Here is a 21,005-nt window from a genome sequence, read left to right as displayed (position 1 = left end):
TAGTTTAAAGAATCAAAAATATACAATACCCAAGACACATCCAGGTATGTCTATCAGTTGTGCAGGGTCTGATATGTTTCATGTAATAAGGCACCTCATAATTTATGCTTTCTTGTAACATTTCTTTACCACTTCTATTCTTAGTGTTGTATCTCAGACTTCCACTGTCTCTCCTCTTTCCTCAGCTGCTGCTGAATCTTGTACTACTACATTGTGAGGTTGTTCCTGGTGCTGCTGCTTTAGCTACTGCTCATAAAAACAGGTCTGGCATTCTGGAATTGTTGCTGTTAGTCTGTCTATTTGTTGTTTGCTTCTCCCCCGAAAAGTAAGACTAGAAAGAAAAGTTTCAGCTGCTACTAATTTCTAGAGGCAGCTAATGGCTTTAAGAACAGTTGTATCCATACGCAGCATGCCAGCACATCCAGTTTCACTAAATGGCAAGTACTTTCATATTTGATGTCAAGTTATCTGAAGAAGCTGACTGAAATTATGTATAGTCTTTGGACAGTTAGAACTGTCACATATTTAAGCATATTCAACATTCCAGCATCTCATACAATTGCTAAAATGATAAAGAACTGTGTCAGAAAATCTGGCTTGAGGAATTGTCAACATGCTTCTTAGGTTAATGATTAGATGAAGTTGCTGGGTTCCAGCTGGGAGATATGCCTTCAGAGTGAAAAATATATAACTCAACCTGAGTTGTCTCTATTATCTTGCACAGCAGAAAAATATACTTCTTCCAAAGAACAGATAATCAGTGCAAGCAGAAAAGCCTTTTCCTACCTAGAAACTGAGATGAAGTTTTAGTTGCTCTTTCATGTCCCATGTGTTACTGAAATTTGCTTCTTAACAAAAAAAGTAAATGTAAAATTTACATCAATCCTTTAAAATATCTATACATGTCTATACAATTAAAATAATTATGTATTATTCATATGTAAAGTACACAAATTCACTGCATACAGAAAAGAAGTACAGACAGTATTACAGTCAGACACTGAGCTTTTTTCCAAACACTGAGAAATCCCTAAATTTAACGTACAAGCATTTTTCACTTAGTGACACATCGTACAGAGTATTTAAAGTATTTAATTTCCCTATAAAATAAAAGCAGCAATAGAGAAATCCCTAAAAGTAGGATTCATAATAAAAGAAATGCTGAGTGGCTTATGTCTATGATACTCAATCAGAAACATTAGGGAGAGCCACGCCACAGAAATCCTACTTCTCAGACTTGGATGCATGTAGAACTAACAAGGAAAATGAAAACAGGGCTCTGTATTGTTTAGGGCTGTGGGTGTAAACAAGGTTATGAATGGTTATCTAGTCTATTTCCATACTACAAGCTAAAATTATACTTGACCAAGGCTCAACTAATTTGTTCCTGAAAAGCCTCCAATGACACAAATTGCACGCTCTCCATGGGCAATCTATTCCAGTGTTTATACTCCCTCTGAGAGGGGGAAAAAAAAGTCTAACTTAAGATCCTTTTGAAGTAAATTTAGTTGTAATTTCTCTACCTACAAAGAACATTGTGTTTTGTTTTGTTTTGTTTTTTTTTTTCATTCTTCTTTTGAGCTACTTTAAGTGTATTAGAAGATCATTACCAGGTTTCCCCTCAAACTTCTAATTTTTCAGTCTGAAGTACTACTCCTCTTTTACTGTTTTATATTTTGAAATATGGTAATAGGTTTAGAATACATTTTTAAGAGGAAACTGGGATTTGGAACTCTTAAATAGTGCTAATTACCTCACCTTTTTATTTTAAGTCAATGGTTCTAAGAGGGACATAATAACATTTATCAAAGGTAAGTTTAATTCTACAATCAAACACAAAAAAGTAGCTAATTTTATGAAAGATCAGGTTGTTCCAAATTCATGGCTCTTGGGAAAATTGCAAATAGATGTTTTCAAGCCAGCTCCCTTAAAAAAATGTCACAACTTGTCTACCCCAGGACAGACATGGTACCCAGCTGCAGGTTCCTGAATAACCTTGGGTTTGCACAGCAAAAAGTACAAGGATCTCTAGCTCAATAGTATGATTTTATCTACTTCAGAAGACACAGAGGTATTAATAAAGACACCATTTGGAATGTGGATTTTAAGAAGGAAATGTTAGCATCATCTATATTTTTATCATGACCTTGTCATAGGTTTGAACCCTTTATAACTACCCTGGATCCAGACAAGAGAATTTCTTCCTTAAAATAAGTACCCAAAATTTTCTTTTGCAAACCTACTAGGGAGACTGTTTTCTTCTCAACTGCTGCATCTGAGCATTCTTCAAGACTCTGAATTACTTTTATCTATTTTAAGAATAAGCTGGAGAAAATCAGGAAGAGTAATGTGAAAGGCTGAGCCTCATACACGAAGAATAGCTGGAATTTACAGGGGTATTTCATCGTGTTTCTCAGAGGAACATGGCCACCCCATTACATTCTCACTGATGCCATGTCTCAGTCCCCTGATACCTGCACTCCTATTCCATATTGACCCTGAAAACACTTTATTGCTTTCAGTTTTGATTTTAACTGCTCTTCTTGTCAGGCTTTTCTCTTATTTTCTCATATTATCTAGTTAATCTCTGATCCTTCTTTTCCTACTCTCCCCTAGCACAGAGATCTGGCCATGAGCTAACCAGTGACTAAGATGACATGTGGTTGCCAGGATCATGACCGGGCTCTATATAATTTTCTCTCAGCAGAAAATTATATTCTCTTATTATATTCTGTTAATATACCATATATCTTTTTTTTTTTTTTTTTTTTTTTTTTTTTTTAAGTTGGCTGGGCAAATTACAAAAAAAGCAATGACTTTTAGTAGATAACTGAAGAGAGAATCTTATTGATAATTTTATACTTTCTGTTGGTGAGCTTTGGAGCCAAAACTGTTTGTGTGAATGTGCATAGAAATAAATATATAAAATAAATAAATACTATAAATATGAAGCCATGAGCCCACTCTAGAAAATGCCAGTTTCAAAACTAAGAATAACAACCCAGTGAGAATGTGAGGCTATATTATAAATGTGAGGTATTGTATAAGAATTGCTATTTTCTTTATAAACATTTTGATTGTAGCATAACTCATGATTCTCTTTTGCTTCAACTAATCAGAGTAAAGGTAATAACAATATGGTCTAATTTCCGAGATAGGAGTCAAGTACTTTGTATACTGTCCAGGAAATTATTACATGCATCTGAACTTGATAAGATCAGCATTGGAAACCACCATTTGACCCCACCAGATTAACCCATATTAGAGATGTGTTCATATGAAAATTCCTATTGTTGTGTTACATATGCAAAAGAGAACTCCCATTTTTTTCATAATGAATATAATCAAATTTGATTTAAAGCATCATTTCTGACAGCCATGGTATTTAATTACAAATGTAACCCTTCAGAATTGGTTTTACAGAAATCTCAGACTTAATAGAAGGCATACTATTTGGAAACATCCAATTATGGAATCCATGAGCTGGACTAAATGTGAAATTTCAATTAGTTTTCAATGAGGATGCATGTATTTTGATATCAGATAATAAATTTAGAACAATATTTTTAATTTCAGTTTATTGAAAAAAATATATTCCATCATCTTGGTGGATAAGCAGTAGAAAGGTAATGGGGCAAAATTGTATATAATTGTTGACAGCTGAGGAATCATGAGGTCTTTAATTCTGGAGAAAAGTATGACATGGGGTCCTAAAGCTTACGGTCTCAACCCCTCCAGCCTAAACAGCACACACAGAACATTGTCTGTCCTCATATACTGAAAGTATCTGAGCTCCAAAGTAAGGTGCCAAAATTTCAATGTCTACTAAAAAAAGGCATATATTGGCTAGGCTAGCAGAATAACGTCCAAAGTTTCTGACACTCTTAACTAGATTAACTTCAACTAGACTTTTTTCCATCGTATACTGCTACTTGAGATATTCTTAGGCCTCAAGACATCTGACAGGTTTAGTGGATATAACACAAGCTCCTGCTTGTGTCTTTCTGGACTGGTAGCTGGAGGACAGGTAAAATAACTCAGGACACCTCAAATGACACTAGACTTCTGTGTTTAAGCAAATCAAAACTTAAATTCATATAGAGATGGTTACATTTCATCTTAATCTTGAACAGAATTGTATCCTTTATCTCCTACATCTGTGCTTATCTGCTTCATATAACTTTATGTTACTCCTCTTTGTTAAAAAATAAATAAATAAATAAATGTAAATTTTTGACAAATGTTAACTACTTTTAACAGATGCTTGGAAAAAGCTGAGGTAGACCCAGCTTAACTCCAGAATAAACAAATAAGTAAAGAAGAAGCTACAGATGCTGTCTTTAAAGAACTACTGAGTATTTTCTAAAATAATCAAATCAATGCCTGATAACTACTGAATTTGTATACAACCTGTTCTGTTATAACAATGATATGATGAGCTGTGTACTGTTTGGAGGTATATATTTTTACCCAAACAAACAAATAAACAACAACAACAACAACAAAAACTAACAGTGTATTTTTCATTTTGTCTGTATCTGATTGGATTGATCTAGTTCTTAATACCTCAGTTCTGTACACCTTCAGAATGCAAGTCAATAGGTATTTGTATAAATTCATGATCTCAGTGTGTCTCTTGGCACGTAGTGAAGTATTTACACGGTTGAATCTTTGTTTCGTAAAATATTTACAATAAAATTATAGGAACATACTCCACAAGAAAATATCTTACCTCGGCAGATTGGCACAGGAGAATCCCATTGATACATGCCATTTTGGTGACGCCTACATGTTGCATTATTTTGACCAATCATTCTGTACCCAGGTTTGCAGTAGTAATGAACTTTACTTCCAGCAGGACCACCGGTTTTATTTACAATTCCACCATTCCTCAAGATAGGGTTTAAACTGCAATAGGGAGCTAAACAACAAATAAGTAATAAAAATAAATTAAAAACAAAAAGAGTTTTGCAATGTTCACATTTCTTACGACACATGCAAACTGAATGCCATTAAAATTAGTGCAGAATGCTTTACGTTAATTTTGGAATCCTAACTGCAGGTTTAGACTTGTTTACACACAAATATTCTGAAGCTCCCAAACGTATTTTTTAAGTTTATGCTCTTGGACATGAGGAAGTCGCAATTAGGAAACATACAGTTTGTTCAGCAAATCACTCCAACTCAGTAGACAATCTACTTCAAATATGATAAATTTGTTTTTATAAATATATTAATGGCAAGAGGAAGGCCAAAGAGAATCTCCATCCTTTACTGGAGGCAGGGGGAAAATGAATACAGAGGATGAGGAAAAGGCTGAGGTTCTTAATGCCTTCTTCACGTCTGTCTTTACTAGCCAGACCACTTATCCTTGGAGTACTCAGTCACCCAACCTGGAAGTCTGGGATGAAGAGCAGAAGAACCCCCCCCCCCCATGGTTCAGGTGGTAACAGTTAGAGACGTGCTGCTCCACCTGGACTGTCACAAGTCCATGGGGCCAGATGGGATCCACACGAGGGTGCTGAAGGAGTTGGCAAATGTGATTGCTGGGCCATTTACCATCATCTATCAGTAGTCATAGTCATCTAGAGAAGTCCCAGATGACTGGAGACTTTCTAATGAGATGCTCATCTCTAAGAAAGGTCATAAGGAGGAACCGGGGATCTACAGGCCTGTCAACCTGACCTCATTGCTAGGGAAGGTGATGGAACAGGTCATCTTGAATGCAATCACACAATGTATGTGGGACCACTAGGATATCAGGCCCAATCAGCGTGGGTTCATGAAAGGCAGACTGAAATGTACAACCACCATTAGCTGAGTTAAAATTCTGGGCTTAAGCAAGAATCTCTGCAGAGTATTCATAAAATATTGCAGCCTTGTTTCAAGGACCACTAGGATAAAATGCTGTTTTTCCTCTCAGCCAGTTTCTGAGAGGGGATCTGTTCTGGATCTGTTCAGGCTTTGCTGATATAGGTGCAGTGACATAGGATTGCCCTCATCTAGGAATGACAATTCTATTTATTTTTTACCACAAAAAGTGATAAACTACAGAGTAGCTGCTCCATTGACTTGAAGTAGCTTTACATTTACAAATTTAATTTACTTTTCTAAATGACATAGCATCACCATTCTTTCAAGGCCTCTTAAGCAGCAATTTTTTTTGGAAGGCAACATACAAAATATTTACAGCTCACTTATAATCACAACGTCCATTTGTCACTTGTAACTGAACACCAACAGGGAAATAACTGCCTGGCTGAATCACACATCACTACTCAGCTGGTGTGTAGACAGCAGCACAGATAAACACTGATTTTGAATCTGCAGGACCATATTCTTCCTTTCAAAAAACGTACTCTCTGAAGAGCTGGAACATTTAGACATTTCTGCTGAGTTTTTTTCTAAACTGTTTGAGGCACTTTGACTCAGGGATGCTAAATTTAAAAATTCTGAATTCCAAATTAAAAAAAAAAAAAAAAAAAGTTGAAATTGGATGCCAATTGGATGCCCCCAAGATGATTTTGTAAATCTCAGTCTTGTAGTTAATAATGTGGCATCAACCCAAAATTTTATTCCAGCGACAGACTTAATTTCCCAGCAGCATCTTTGATCATTAGTTCAATAACTTGAACAAACTTATAATCAGTTAAATACTGTCCGATGTCTGAAATTATAAATAAACAAAAAGCCAAGTCCCCTGTTGTCTTTCTTTAGCTTATACCCTACATTTTTTGTTGACAGATAAAAGTCACAGTTTACACAACTGTTTCCTTCTAACTTTCTCCTTTTGGAAGTTTGTCAATATCATTGTATTACCAGGGGATCTTGCTTTAGTGCTGTTATTCTTTAAATATCCAACAGGCAGAGGTTTACTATCCCTCTCATTTTAGACATTTTCACTTTATAGATAAAAAATCAGACATAGGCTTAAATGATTAGGTAAGGTCACACACGAAAAATGAACAAACCTCTTCTGATTACTAAAATAGTTCCTTAATTAACAGACCATCAATTCCATATATTGCTTTTCACTTAAAAATCTACAAAATCAAAAAGGAGAACAATACTCCACTAAACAACAAAAAAGGGTCGGGCTGCCATTCTTTTTCTCTTGTATTTTGTCTAATGTCATCCAATGCGTAAACAGTATGAAAACAGCAAAGTAAATTTCCAAAAACCTATTCCTTCTTTAGTGGTAAAATTGTGAATGCCAGGTTCTTCAAAAATAAAATGTCTGTTTAAATAACCTGCTATTTATAGTATGTTTTCTTACTGCTTGTTCAACATTTATAAATAATTCTGTTTGCATTGCTCTTGATTAAAAGTAGCATATAAACCTCCATTATGTGACTTTTCTGCTGCATTTACTACAAAGTAAATCACCACCTAAAATTTTAGAAACCATGGAAGAAACTAACTGATGAACTTCTTCATACAAATCCTCTGTCAGCTCTAAAAGCTTACTGGAAATTGTAAAGACAAAACCAAATGAATCAAGAGTCTTTGCTTTTAAAGTGAAATGAAGAGGAAATAGAAACAATTAACACTTGTTGAAACTGCACAGGTACAAATATTAAAAACAAATTAAACCAGTGGTGAAGAATTCAGCTTCTTGCAATAACAGTTGAAGTTACAAGAGCAGAATAAAGATAAAACAGATGCACATGGTGGGTTTTTAATATATATTAGCCACCAATTACAGATTAACTAAGTAACCACTTGCCTTATTTACTCCTGAAGGACAATCAAAAGTTAAACAAAAGCCTGTAGATGTTATAGAGACAATGTAAACTTTAAAAGTAGCAAGCTAAGCACCCCTCTGCTTCTCAAATCAGTATGTCTCTGGCAGGTGTGTCAAGTACTGTGCAGAAGTATAGGAATTACAGCTGTAGTGCACTTTCATTCCTTTTATCACAACATAAAAAAAAAATAATTAAATAATCTCTCTTTTATTTACATTGCTTGTGCTAGCTTGCTTAAGTAGGGATGATCATGTGGAATTATAAACTACTGAAGAAAAACAAAGTCAAAGGTTACACAGGTATCTGTCACAGCAATTGCACAGATTCATCTCTTACTGAGTTTCCTAGCCTGGGTTCAGGAAGTTCCTCTTTCTGCATTCAGAGATCCATCTGTAGTGAACAGAAGGTTTGGTGGAACCATGGTGCACCAGAAAGTCAAGTTCAAGCAGCAGAATAAAAAAATCCTTTCTTATTATGCTATACAAATACTCACTAGATTAGGAAAGAGATCATTTTGTATCTATGAGTTATTGCAATTAGGAAAAGTATTACTTAGAGTAAGGTTATGCTAGTGCCTCCATAATGTGTCAAAACCAGTAAAAGAATGTCTCTGCTATAATGCCTTAGCTCTTTTATACTAATATTTAGGGGGAAAAAAAAAAAAAAAAGAGGAAACCACTAGATAGAAAACATGCACATAACTTCAGACAAATAGCTTCAACATGTAAGGTTGTACACTAAAGGAAATAGTATTTCTCTGAAAGCTTCTAGCACTTTTTAAAAAATGAAGAAAATTTGTACCTACAAATGAAATCTATTTGTAACAAAACTACAATTTGCAAAATTTTGTGCACAGGAATAGCTGGAGAAGAAGGGGAGGGTTGTGGGAGGGCAGTAATTAATTTCAATAGGTTCTTCATTATGAGGAAGCCTGCTGGCTCAGTCACAGCTGCCATGGTATCAATAGCCTTTTTGGGATCTTGTATTTTTCCTACTCTCATGATGTTGCCTTCCCTCATTAAGATTCAAATCCAATTGTTTATGCTGCCGCTCACTGATACTCTTCTTTCATGCTGATTATTTCCATTGAATCTCATGTAAAACATACAGAAGTTTACAGAAAAATGCAGGCATTGGCTGATAGTGAGGCAGAAAAAGCAAAACAGTTGTTTGTTCCTAAAACATAGCCATAAGGATTACATATCTCTCTTGAGATATGTAATAGTATATAGTACCTGCTAGTGTTGTAACAACTGATGAACTGAGCCTAGCAAAACATGTTTTGTGTACATGCAAAGGTGTAAAATACTTTATTATTCCTCAAAAATCAGTCACCTAAATAATTTGGTATTTACCAAATACATTCTCTACATGATCTCTATTCTTGCAACCCTGATGTTGCTTCCTCACTGCAAATTCAAGATACATGTAGAAGGCCCACTCCCTTCACTGTCACCTATCAGTTATCTTGTGACAGATTGTCTTTGTTCATTTTTCCCGCACTTTCAATTAATCTCTTAAGTCCTGCAATTGCCCTTTCCTTATGAAAAGCTAACTGAATCTCCAATGTGCTAGAAAACAACACTCTTTTTCCCATCCTCCGGTTTTAGTTTGTCTTTGGTAATACTCCAAATACTACTTGAAAGGTAGAGATAATGCTTCACTAACACATCTTTTTTTTTTTTTTTTTTTCTTTTTTGTTTCCCTGACCATTTACTAACTGCTCATAGCTCTCAAACCATAATCATGTCATTGTTCTGAGTACTTGAATTTAACCCTTATCTTTTTCAGTAGCATGAGAAATTTTCCAGAGATTAGGCAGCAATTGCATGGATGGTACAAGAAAGGAGAAAGCTCAGTGCAAATCTCCCTAAGTGTCATGTCACTTAACATTAGTTTACCATTCCTAAATGGGATATATATGATGCTTGGTAAAACATTCTTCTGAAATATCCTCAGTATTCTTTTTTCTACTTAATTTATACTGACAATTTTTGCCACCAAAATTAACACTCATGCATTCACACGTTGTTAATCAAGTCCAAACACAGAAAAAGCAAATGTTAACAACAGACAGAGTAATTATCACTTCTCTCTCTATTTACAACATGTAAGTGATCCTTATGCCAAGTCTCTTAGGAGCATTGTATCTGAAGGGGTATGTGTGACAACATATTAAAGAGGCTGCAAGCAGAATAAGAACCAATATCTCTACATGTAGAGTATAATCCAGTATTGCAATATTGATAACTGATTTTAGTTGTTTTGTTTTTAGGAAGCGATGCAATTCTAAGAAGGACATTATTTAGACAGACTATTTACATATTTTCATATCACTGCAATAGCAGATTCATATGCTGCCTGTTCAAGAACTGAAGGACTTTTTTCCTGTTTTTCCATTTATTTGTACATGACAAGCATAGTAATAAGAGTTGTAAAATTAACTGCAACTTAAGGAAATTATAAGCCTAATAATTGTGTGATGAATTGCAGTTGGAGCATATCATTTTTGTGTCAGATATTCTGACTCTTGAGTACTTCTGTGTGAATCTAAGGGTTATCACTCCCATTAAATTCAAAGGCCTTGCTCAAGGTCTGATAAGACAAGATAGCAGGTTGCAGACAAAAGTATTCATTGTATTCATTGGGGAATTATTCTGGAGATCTTTGAGATGAGAGAAAATAGAGAGTTCAAGTTCTGCACTTGTGTTGAATTTACAACAGGATGATTATGCATCATCAAAATATACTTTATAATAAAGTATTATAATCAGAGAAACAGACATCATATTACAAGTCTTAATTTGATGATAAATAGTATATGTAATCCACAAAGTATGATTTAATCAGACTGGAAATCATTAATAGTTACCTGAGTAACGGATCTTGAACCCTTTCTTACTGGTTGCATGATCAGTTGACCAGCGAAGATACAGCTGATTCATTTTGCTTGTAAAGTTCATTTGTCCAGTATGGTTTCCACTTAAAGCAACCAATAAAGGGCTTTGCCCTGAAGAACCTTAAGAGATGAATAAAGAAAATATTGAAGTTTTAAAGTACTAGCAGTTTAAGCAATCCTTTCCATATTTTAACTGAGCTGTGAATGTAAATATATAAGGGCATATAAATATATAATAGCACAGCATATTTTGCCATTAAAATAATTAACAGATCTCTACTTAAACTGTCTGTTCAGTTTTAGGTTCTCAGGGGAGAACAGCATAAGAAACCCAGGTACAAACAAACTGACATATAAAACAGTGGTTTTGCCATAAACATTGAAAAATCACTGGAAACCTTATTTTTTAAATATATATTTATAGAAATTACTCTATAGTAGGTTACATTTTTTTTTTAATCTGATATTTATTTAAACTTATATTAAGCTTAGACTAGTGGCTGGAAGCAAATTTATAAACTTCTTGACATTGTGCAGCTTTTATAATTTAAAGCACCACCATATTACATAGTGAACATATTACCTGCATATCTGTCACATATAAAATCACCACAGTTGCAATGTGGAATACACATACATACAAGTGCTATGACTTGATGATACATACATATTAGGACTCGGTTCTGTTAAAATATTATTACAGAATTATTCCAGTGTTAAAAGATATTAACTTATGGTGAATATAGGATGTTGAAATGTATGTGTGTTCTGCCACTAGACTGATATCTTCATCACAATAAACCTCTAGAAGAACAAATAATGATTTGGGAGTAGATAATATAACACAACACCATATAGTGAAAGGGAAAAAAAAATAAATCAATAAATCAAGCCAATCTCTTACCGAATGCTTTCAAAAACATGAAATGACATCCTTTTCCTGAATATGAAGGTTATCTATTCTATAGCTGAACTCCCTTTCATATGCTCACTATGCCATTTACATGTCTTTCAAGTTTTGGAAAGCCAAGTTCAACCAACATTATCTTGGTCACAGCAGACATTTCAAATATAGAGGGTGTTTCATTCATTTTTGCTGACTTTGACCAGCTGCAGCCTGATCAGTTCTTATATTGCATGAAACCATAAAAATAAAACTGACTCCAAGGAAACCTAAAAATTGAATACAATTGTTGTCAACCTTCTCCCCTTCCAGTCCCGTAAAAAAAAAAAAAAAAAAGTAAATTTTCTGTTTGGGATGTTTCAGGTACAAAAGGGAGGCCACAGAAAACCATAAAAAATAAGATAACATCCTAGTGCTTTAGAACTGCATTTCAGTCACCATAATTACAACACTATAATTAAATATTAAGAATAATTAAACATAGCCGTAGGCACATGTTGCCCTCATCAAAATGCTTTGCGGCTTGTTCGTGGTTTTTGTTAGAGCTAGTGTCTGATGATTACAGTGTAAGATAGACAATGAGGACTGCTGAAGTCAATTCCTATTTTTGCTTGAAATAATTATTTATAACATGACGATCCATTTAGTTTCTCTTGTTCATTCTGGGCATTGTAAAATCTGTTTAATACAATTTAGTCAGTTCATAAAGTACTGTTACAGTTTGGAAATTCTCAGATAAAGGGCTGCAAGAATACAATTACAGATAAAGATCTACTACATATAAAGGGGAGATAACTTTCCTTATTAGTGATGGTAAAATTAGACTGCAGCACCACATACTAAGTAGCCACACCACATTTTTTAGCCATTGGGAGATCAGTGAAATGAGTCTTATTTTTTCCTGAAGTTGAGTTTCACCTTCTGGATGTTACCAAAGCAGGCAGCTCTTGGGCTGATGTTCAGAAAAGTCAGTAGCAGGATGTAGGTATTCTTGAGGTTGATTTTTTATTATTATTTCAGAGTTTGTCTATACAGAGAAAAATATACTAAACTTCTACGGTGCTGACCTGTCATATAATGTTTTCCTGAATGTTAGGTAAAAGTTGGCATTGCTGTCTCACTGCAATGACAGAATTATTTATGTTGGCTTCTTTGGGGGAAAAAAAAAAAAAAAAAAAGAATATTTGCGATATTAAACAAATGCTATTCAGTATTAGCAAACAGAATACAGTGTTTTCAAGTTCAAAAGCCTTTAATGATTATATTCATGGTACATACATTTCTTTTTTGGTTTAGAGTATAGATGGGATATCTTAGGGCTCTGACTGATGATGGAGAAAGGGAATGACTTTTTGTTCTCTGCTGACCAGGGTGGCTTCATTAATGGGATGTCTATCCTGATCATCATCCAGCTGCACCATAATTGCCAATGTGGTGAGTTAGGCACAGTCACTATTTTCATTTGCATTCCAAAGCTGCCTTATTAGGTCATCAGAAGCCTATACCTCAGCAAATACTATTTCTCTAAAAGTTTTATTGCTGATCTTCTCTATGTGAAGCTCGAGGACATATCTTTACCTGAGTTGGAAGGGACCCTTAAGGATCATCAAGTCCAACTCTTGACACCGCACAGGTCTACCCAAAAGTTCAGACCATGTGACTAAGTGCACAGTCCTGGTGTAGATAGACCAGTTATAGTAAGTTAAATGAAACTATGCTATTTTAGACCACATAAGGTTCTGGGATATGATCTGCAAAATTTAACAATACAGAGAAATACCTAAGCCAGCTCTGAACAAGCTAGTCTGAGTTATATCTATCACTGGTAACAGTGTAGCCATATCAGCATTGCCTTCTGCCCCAACTAGCTCATCATGCTGGGATGTAGAACTAATTAGCCTAGCAAAGCACATTGCTAATATGGCCACAGGGACACAAACAAGTATCTCTGAAAGGCATTGCAATGTGCCACATTTAAATATCAACTTGGTGAGAGCTAGCTCAGGAATCTCTACATGGTACTTCATTGAGAGGTTATAAATATGCCATTATCGTTCTAATTTAAGTTTGCTGGTAGGTGGTAGAAAAAATGACTTGTGAAGCTGTGCTAGAGATGAATTTGTAGGAATGTGGTTCTATGTCATGAAATGACAATGTTTAAAAATGTAGGAACTGTGATAATTCTTCTCTCAGTTCTATTATTGATAATCTGATTTCATTACATTTAAATGCGTAAAAAGGAAAACAAAAATATTTTTCAGGAGCATTCAGCAATCTAAGAAGATTTTTTCAAAAGAAAAAAAAGTGATCAGATCACTAGAAAGTTCCCAGGCATACTTGCATACTACACATTGCCTTGATGTTAAATACAAAATAGAGTGGTGGAAAACAGAGATTTTTCAGACTATTTTCTCCACTAACCTGACACAGAACAACAAATATATTATGAAGGAAAAACAAAACAAAACTAATGAACCAGTATTTTTAAAAGAATGAAAAATATTGTTTTTTCTTTTTCCGAATGCTGTTATCAAAAAGGGACACTATTTTATCAATAATTTTAGACACTAAAAGCCTGCTATTTAGTAAGAATACACAGAGAAAAACACTTCAAAACATATGAGCGTTTAATATTTTTCATGTTATGAAACTTACATGGTGAATATTAATCAGTTCTATCACAGTTATCATATATTCTTGGTTAATGAAGGAGGATAGGTTAACAGTCTCCAAATGAATAAAAATATATTAAAGAACAATCAGGGACCAGCTATTTTCATCAATCAATGAGAACAGAACAAGTGGCAATAAGCTCATAATTCAGCAGAAAAATAAGAATAGGCTGTTAATTAAACAGGGCCCTTTGAGAGGTTACTGCTATGAAGTAGGAAATGCTTCTACATTCTAGAAATTGAGTTTTTGTCATTTCTCTACTCTTTGTATTAAAACAGATGGCCAAATCCTGTAATATGGATATATTCAAACAAGATACAGCAATGGTTCTGCTATGCTGTGGAGAAAGTAGAGTGGGTATTTGGACTCAAATTTCAATATTTGGACTCAAATAATGTTATGAAATTTGACAAATGGATTATACCCACAAGTATTTCTCTCTCAGAAATGATCCATTACCAAACAGTGTTAACTTCTACTTTCAGACACCTTCATACATTTCCCAGGGTACAGAAAAACTGCATGGTATTGACTTTAATAGGAAAGCTGCTTATTGCTCCTCCTCTAACAATACCAAACATAAATAAACAGCCTCTTGACTACATCTATAAAAAAAACTTTCATTAACTAACAGACTTACATTTAAGGCAAAAGTAATAAAAATACTGGACTAGATTTTGTATGTATTACTGCATTAAGAAACCAACAGTTGGAAATCAAGACCCATTTGGTTTTATATCTGTTCTTTCTTGGCAAGATAGCATTTGGATTTTTCTTACCATCAAATACCTCCAGCTCATCAAACTGCTTTTCACTTTGAAACATTTCTACAAAGATGGAGATGTTATATCCTGTATCAACCTTTATAGTCCAAGAACAAGTCTGAGAGTTGGGATATGTGCCTGGGTAGCCTGGACTGAGGATCACTCCTGACGATTCTGTACGGATTTCATTTGCTGGACATTGTGCTAGAAAGTATACAATAAAAAGAAAAATAAGAATAGCAATGAAACAAAGTATTTTCATTTAAAAAATGGTTATAATATTTTTTAAAGATACATATACTTAAGTTCCAAATTAAAACATGTTAAAATCATATTCTAGATGGAATGAACAATAAAGTTCCTCTCAGTACAAACAGAAACAAGAATCAGCTTTATAAACCTTGCATTTATGAAATGGAACATCATTAGTAAAACATTTATCCAGAAGCATGACCAAAGAGTCACAGACCAAAAAGTTTACAGTCAAAAGGTTTGTATACACTGGTGTGATCATTCCCATACATAGGTAAAAGTCCCAGTAAAACTTATTATTTATTTATATTTATCGTTTATCTATTTATTATAATTATTATTTCACCTTGTATTCAAAGGTGTATATGATCTCTGCATATGACTATACTAAATATCTGTATATGATACTAAACTGTTTAAAGTTTTGTATTCTAAATACTGGTTTTGATTAAAATAATCTTTTATTGGCCACTTTTTCTTTTGTATTTTGTCTCTCATGCAGGATGGACATCTTCATGTCTGTATGCTGTTGAGGTCTGATACATTTTCTCTACATTTTTGTGTAAGATTCACAAATATATCTATCTATCTATATATGTATATTAATACGTATATATAAATTCCTGGAAACTGTGTGACAATGTATCCAAATAGTTGTGTAAAATGAATTATTTTGGAAAGCTGAGTAACATAAATAAATAAATAAATAAATAAAGATCAGGGGAATAAACATAGTCCAGGGGAAAAACAAACCAAAACCAAAACCAAAGAACAACAACAAAGATAACTATCAGAAACAAACATTAGAAAGCAGGCTGTTTCCCTTAGTTGGCCTTTTACAGACTTCAGACTTGGAGATGAAATTTTGGTTCAGTTGTAGCCAAGAATTTTGCTGTAAACTTTTGGAAAACAGGATTGGACAAGAGGTCCTTTCCAACCTCAACCATTCACAAGAGATATATCACAGTACCTAACAATGAGAGGGACATTTCGGCAGTTACTCAGGGGCATGAGAGATGCTCCTTTGCAGTTTAGTGGGCTTTGGTGGGTGGTGTGGCTCAGTAGTGCTCACATGGGCAGCCATTGCCGGCTCACTTTCTCTACTAGCACACTACTCACCAGCTTTCCCTGGGTATACCTTAGCTGCTGATTACATGATTTAATCGGTAGGGTGGAAGCTAGATTTGAACATTTATAAGATTCAAATCATTAAAGACATAAAATTGACAGTGAAATACTGGAACAGTGAGACTGTTTCACCTTGATCTGTAAAACAAAAGATATGTCTATTTTCCAATAGTATTATCAATCAGTAATTGTCAGTGGAATAAAAATAAACTCCACAGTGCTCTGTTCTTTATGTCACACTTAAAACAGGTGAAAACAAACACTGATTTAAAAACTTCAGCCCAGAAATTATTTATTATTTGTAAGTCCACCCTGTGAATTTTATAAGTAGCTATTGTAAAATGGTTTGGCACGACAATAGGAAAAACAGTAAAACAAACAAACAAAAAGACTTCTCAGGAATATTGGAGGGCATAAAAAATCTATCTAACATTCATTTTTAGTCATATAATTGCACATATAAATTCAGAGTACTGTTATTTGTTAGTTTGCTTGAATTCATACATACAGACGAGGTTTACAGAAAAACAAAAGCAAATAACAGAGATCTTTATGTCACAATGACATGTAATTGAGTGTGATGGGGCAGTAAGAAAAGTCCTTCTGCAAGATAGCAATTTCATGATATACCAAGAAACAGATTATCTAACCTGACTTTTGGAGAAATTTGATTTGGTTGTTTTGATAAAGGAATGACTAAGCTTCTTGACCTACCTCTAATACTACTGATCTCTCCACCTATGACTTCACTTTTTATGCATAAATATCATTACCATGCTAGGACAATAGTACTACCTCTCTAATTTAAATATTTTCATTGGTCAGATTAGAGATATCAACCTTATAGTGAATGTCAAGTAGCTGTTTTATAAATATGTGAATTTTTGTGACCAATAAAGGAGCATTTCTTGCTGTATAGTGCTCATCATGCTTTAATTTACATCTCTACCCTTCCCTAACAGCAATTAAAGAAGTAAAGAAAGTTATAGAAAGAAAATTTAAGGACAGGATGGCAGCATAGGCTCCGCAGGTATAAACACAAATTACAAATGTTTGACTACTGATCACCACAGGAATGCAACCTTGAGAGCTGGGAAGAACTGGTTTAAGGGCATAAAAAAAAGTGAATAAAGAACATGTATCCAGTGTATTTGAAACATCCCACATATAGTGAAAACGTGAAGTAATTGGAAGGTACAAATGACAGTCACAACACCCACAAAAATAAAAACAAAAGACAGGGTTGGGGAGAAGGGACAGTGGGGAGAGACAGAATGAATTTCTGCAGCAGTGTCTTTCTCATTAAGGACTCTGCACTGCATCAGCACCAGTTCTTACCTGCAGAAGGTTCCTCGCCTCTTCAGTAGAGAAGGGAGTCCAATTTGCCATTTTACCACATTTTACAATGTCAGCTCAACAACTGTATGTGAACTTCTCATGTTTCACTATCTATTTTGGTTAAGTAAATAAAAATTTTGGAAGAGCAGCATGTGTTTTTTCTGCTCCAACCCTACACACATACAAAGATGATTACTAACTTGGATGCAAAAATGTATAAAAACAGATAAGGCTAAATATATTTGTGCAAATGAGGAGTGGGCACAAAACACATCATTCTTAAAACTTAATGATCTGGAGATCATTAATTCAGAATGATGTAGAAGTGGTCATGGAGACTGATTTTTCTTGCCTGTTAGATATGTCAGCAGACTTATCTTTTATATAGTATTTTAGAATCTGGCTCTCTATCATATAAACGTATGTGTCTACCTCAACACAGACACAGCACAACTCAGGAGAATGAAAGGTTTTCTGACATCTTTCAAAAATACGAAGCTGATAAATACAGATAATATGAACAATCAAAAACTACAGTTGGTAAAATGCAGAAATACAAGAAGACAGACAGAAAATTAGTTTGAAAACAATGCAAATTGTTTTTCCAACCAAAAAATGGCAAGTAGCAATTTTTCCAATTCTATTAGGGTCAGATAGTAATGTATAAATGCAGTTCTACACTCCATCACCTCAAAAGAAATAGAGTAGAATTGGAAAATGTATTGAGGAGGGTGACAAAAATTATTAAAGGTATGAAATATATTCTGGTCTGTAGAATAATGCCATAAATATTGTGAATAGACTCATTACTGTTTTTTCCACTAGAAGAACTACAAGACATGAAGTGGGAACAGCAGGTCTTAAAAGGTTCAAGACAGACAAAAGGAGAAATATCTTCATGTGTTACATAGCTTAATAATTACATAATTTAAATCCACAATAAAAAGTGTATTTAAAACACTTTTATTATTTCAAAGTGGGTTTGAATAAATCCATTGAAAAAACAGCCCTACAGGATTCACAACATGAAGAAGTGAACGGCCTAGCTACAGTTTACTGAAGGCTTTAATTTACTTCATACTTGCAGTGATCTTATGCTCTTTGCTATATTATCATCAGCCAGTGCCAGAGATGGAACATGGCATATATGGATTTCTGGTCTGATTTTACCAATTTTAAAGATTTTAAAGAGTTTTAACCAGAGTTTTAAAGAGTTTTAACCAGATTATTATTTTACCAGTGTTAAAGCAGTAGAACTATAAAAACTATGAGAAATAGTGTGCCAAAACTAAGAACAGTGATTGCAGGAAGGGGAAAAAAGAAAGTTTAACATTTGCCAGAAGATGTACCTGCTTTGAAAGTTGCTTTTATGATAGTAGGATGAGATTTTCTCATAGAATCATAGAATATCCTGAGTTGGAAGGGACCCACAAGGTCACTGAGTCCAACTTGTGGCTCCACACAGGACCACCCTCAGACCCTATGTCTGAGAGTGTTTCCAAACTCTGGCAGGCTCAGTGCTGGGATCACTACCCTGTGGAGTCTGTCCCAGTGCCAAACCACCCTCTGGGTGCAGAACCTTTCCCTAACACCCAGCCTGACCTTCCCCTGCTCCATGCTATTCCCTCGGGTCCTGTCGCTGTCCCCAGAGAGCAGAGCTCAGCGCCTGCCCCTCTGCACCCCTTGTGAGGGAGCTGCAGGCTGCTATGAGGCCTCCCCTCAGCTTCTTCTTACAGCTAAACAATACCTTTGATTTCAGCTGCTCATCATTCATCTTGCCCTCTAGGCCCTCCACCATCTTCATAGCCCTCCTTTGGACACTCTCTAATAGTTTTATGTCCTTTTTATACTGTAGTGCCCAGAACTGCACACAGTACTTGAGGTGAAGCCGTACCAGCACAGAGCAGAGTGGGACAATCACTTCCCTTGACCAGCTAGCAGTGCTGTGCCCAATGCACCCCAGGGTATGGTTGGACCTTTTGGCTGCTAGGGCACACTGCTGGCTCATATTCAACTTGCTGTAAACCAAAATCCCCTGATTCTTTTCAGTGGAGCAGCCTCTCATCCCCCAGTTTGTACATATAACCCGTGTTGCCCCTTCCCAGGTGCAGAATCTGGCACCTGCTCTTGTTAAACTTCATATTGTTGTTGATAGCCCAGCTCTCCAATTTGTCAAGATCTCTCTGCAAGGCCTCTCCACCTGCAGTGGAATCAATTGCTCCTCCCAATTTAGTGTTATCAGCCAACTTACTGCTGATACCTTCAAGTCCGACATTCAAGTCATTTATGAAAACATTTGAAAAAAATGGCCCTAATATTTGATTTTGATTTTTTACAAGAATTTATCCAAGAATTGTAATTTCAGCCAGAAAAGATTTGTATAATGATGCTGCTTCTATAGCTCAGATGAAAAAAAAAACTTGTTTTGTTTTTCTGGTGACTCAGAAATCTTTTACCATTATCTGAGACACAAACATATTCTGTTGATTGAAAATACCGATTACACTTATTTCTTTGTAACAAGTAATTGATTTTTTTAGATCCACAAAGAGAGAAAATATTATGAAAATCATAAAATGATGATACATACATTCATTGTCAGTAATGAGTAATAGCAATAGCAGTTAAATCAGTCAATCCTTCACTAAAATTTAAAGCCATAAGTGACTAGAGCCATAATGACTAAAAGAATAGTAAGAGGTTACCCTTATGTAACTGTTTAAATGGTTCACTACTTCATTTATTTTTCGCTAGCACATACTGGTAGAGCTAGATGAATCCTCAATATACATGCTTAAACTCTACAGTGTTAGTGAGCAATATTCTACTATCATGAGATCAATGTTCTTTCAACCTATCATCCCTCTGGATTCTGTATTTACTACCCTCAAGTTGGAAATTTCTGTCTTGTTAATATATCTACTGATATATTAAAATCCCAAAATTAGATTTTTTTAAAAAGAAATTAAAATGAATAGTTACAACAAAATTTATATATGAATTTATATATAACATATTGTTTAAAGAAACAGTGTTCTCAGAGTGCTACATGAAAATATTCATATATTTACTTAGGAGTAAACAACATAAAGATAGCAATTAAAAATACAACTTTAAGTGACCCACCAGTATTTCACATGATCTAGAAGAAATATTGAAAAATAGCTAGGGTGTTATCATAAATAGGCATCCAGTTCAACATTTGCCTTCACAGTAATAATAATTTGCACAGAGAGACAATATTGGAGAGTTTTTTTGTTCTTTTTTTTTTCAGAAAGGAAAATGAAATGCATTTAAAGGAA

At 34.6% G+C, this 21,005-nt stretch overlaps 1 protein-coding gene across 2 annotated transcripts in view; it reads right to left on the bottom strand.

Moving 5' to 3' along the window:
- Positions 1-21,005, bottom strand: part of CSMD1 (CUB and Sushi multiple domains 1) — a 1,163,917-nt gene that overhangs the window by 92,571 nt on the left and 1,050,341 nt on the right. For both annotated transcript variants that reach the window (XM_038176472.2, XM_038176473.2), the window contains exons 47-49: positions 15,001-15,189; positions 10,618-10,764; positions 4,733-4,921 (exon numbers count right to left, since the gene is read on the bottom strand). In XM_038176472.2, the coding sequence (XP_038032400.1) occupies positions 4,733-4,921; positions 10,618-10,764; positions 15,001-15,189 (525 nt within the window). The remainder of the gene's footprint in view (positions 1-4,732; positions 4,922-10,617; positions 10,765-15,000; positions 15,190-21,005) is intronic.

Source organism: Anas platyrhynchos, chromosome 3 (assembly GCF_047663525.1).
Source record: "Anas platyrhynchos isolate ZD024472 breed Pekin duck chromosome 3, IASCAAS_PekinDuck_T2T, whole genome shotgun sequence".
Lineage (NCBI taxonomy): Eukaryota > Metazoa > Chordata > Aves > Anseriformes > Anatidae > Anas > Anas platyrhynchos.
This window is presented reverse-complemented; position numbering and strand designations above follow the sequence as displayed.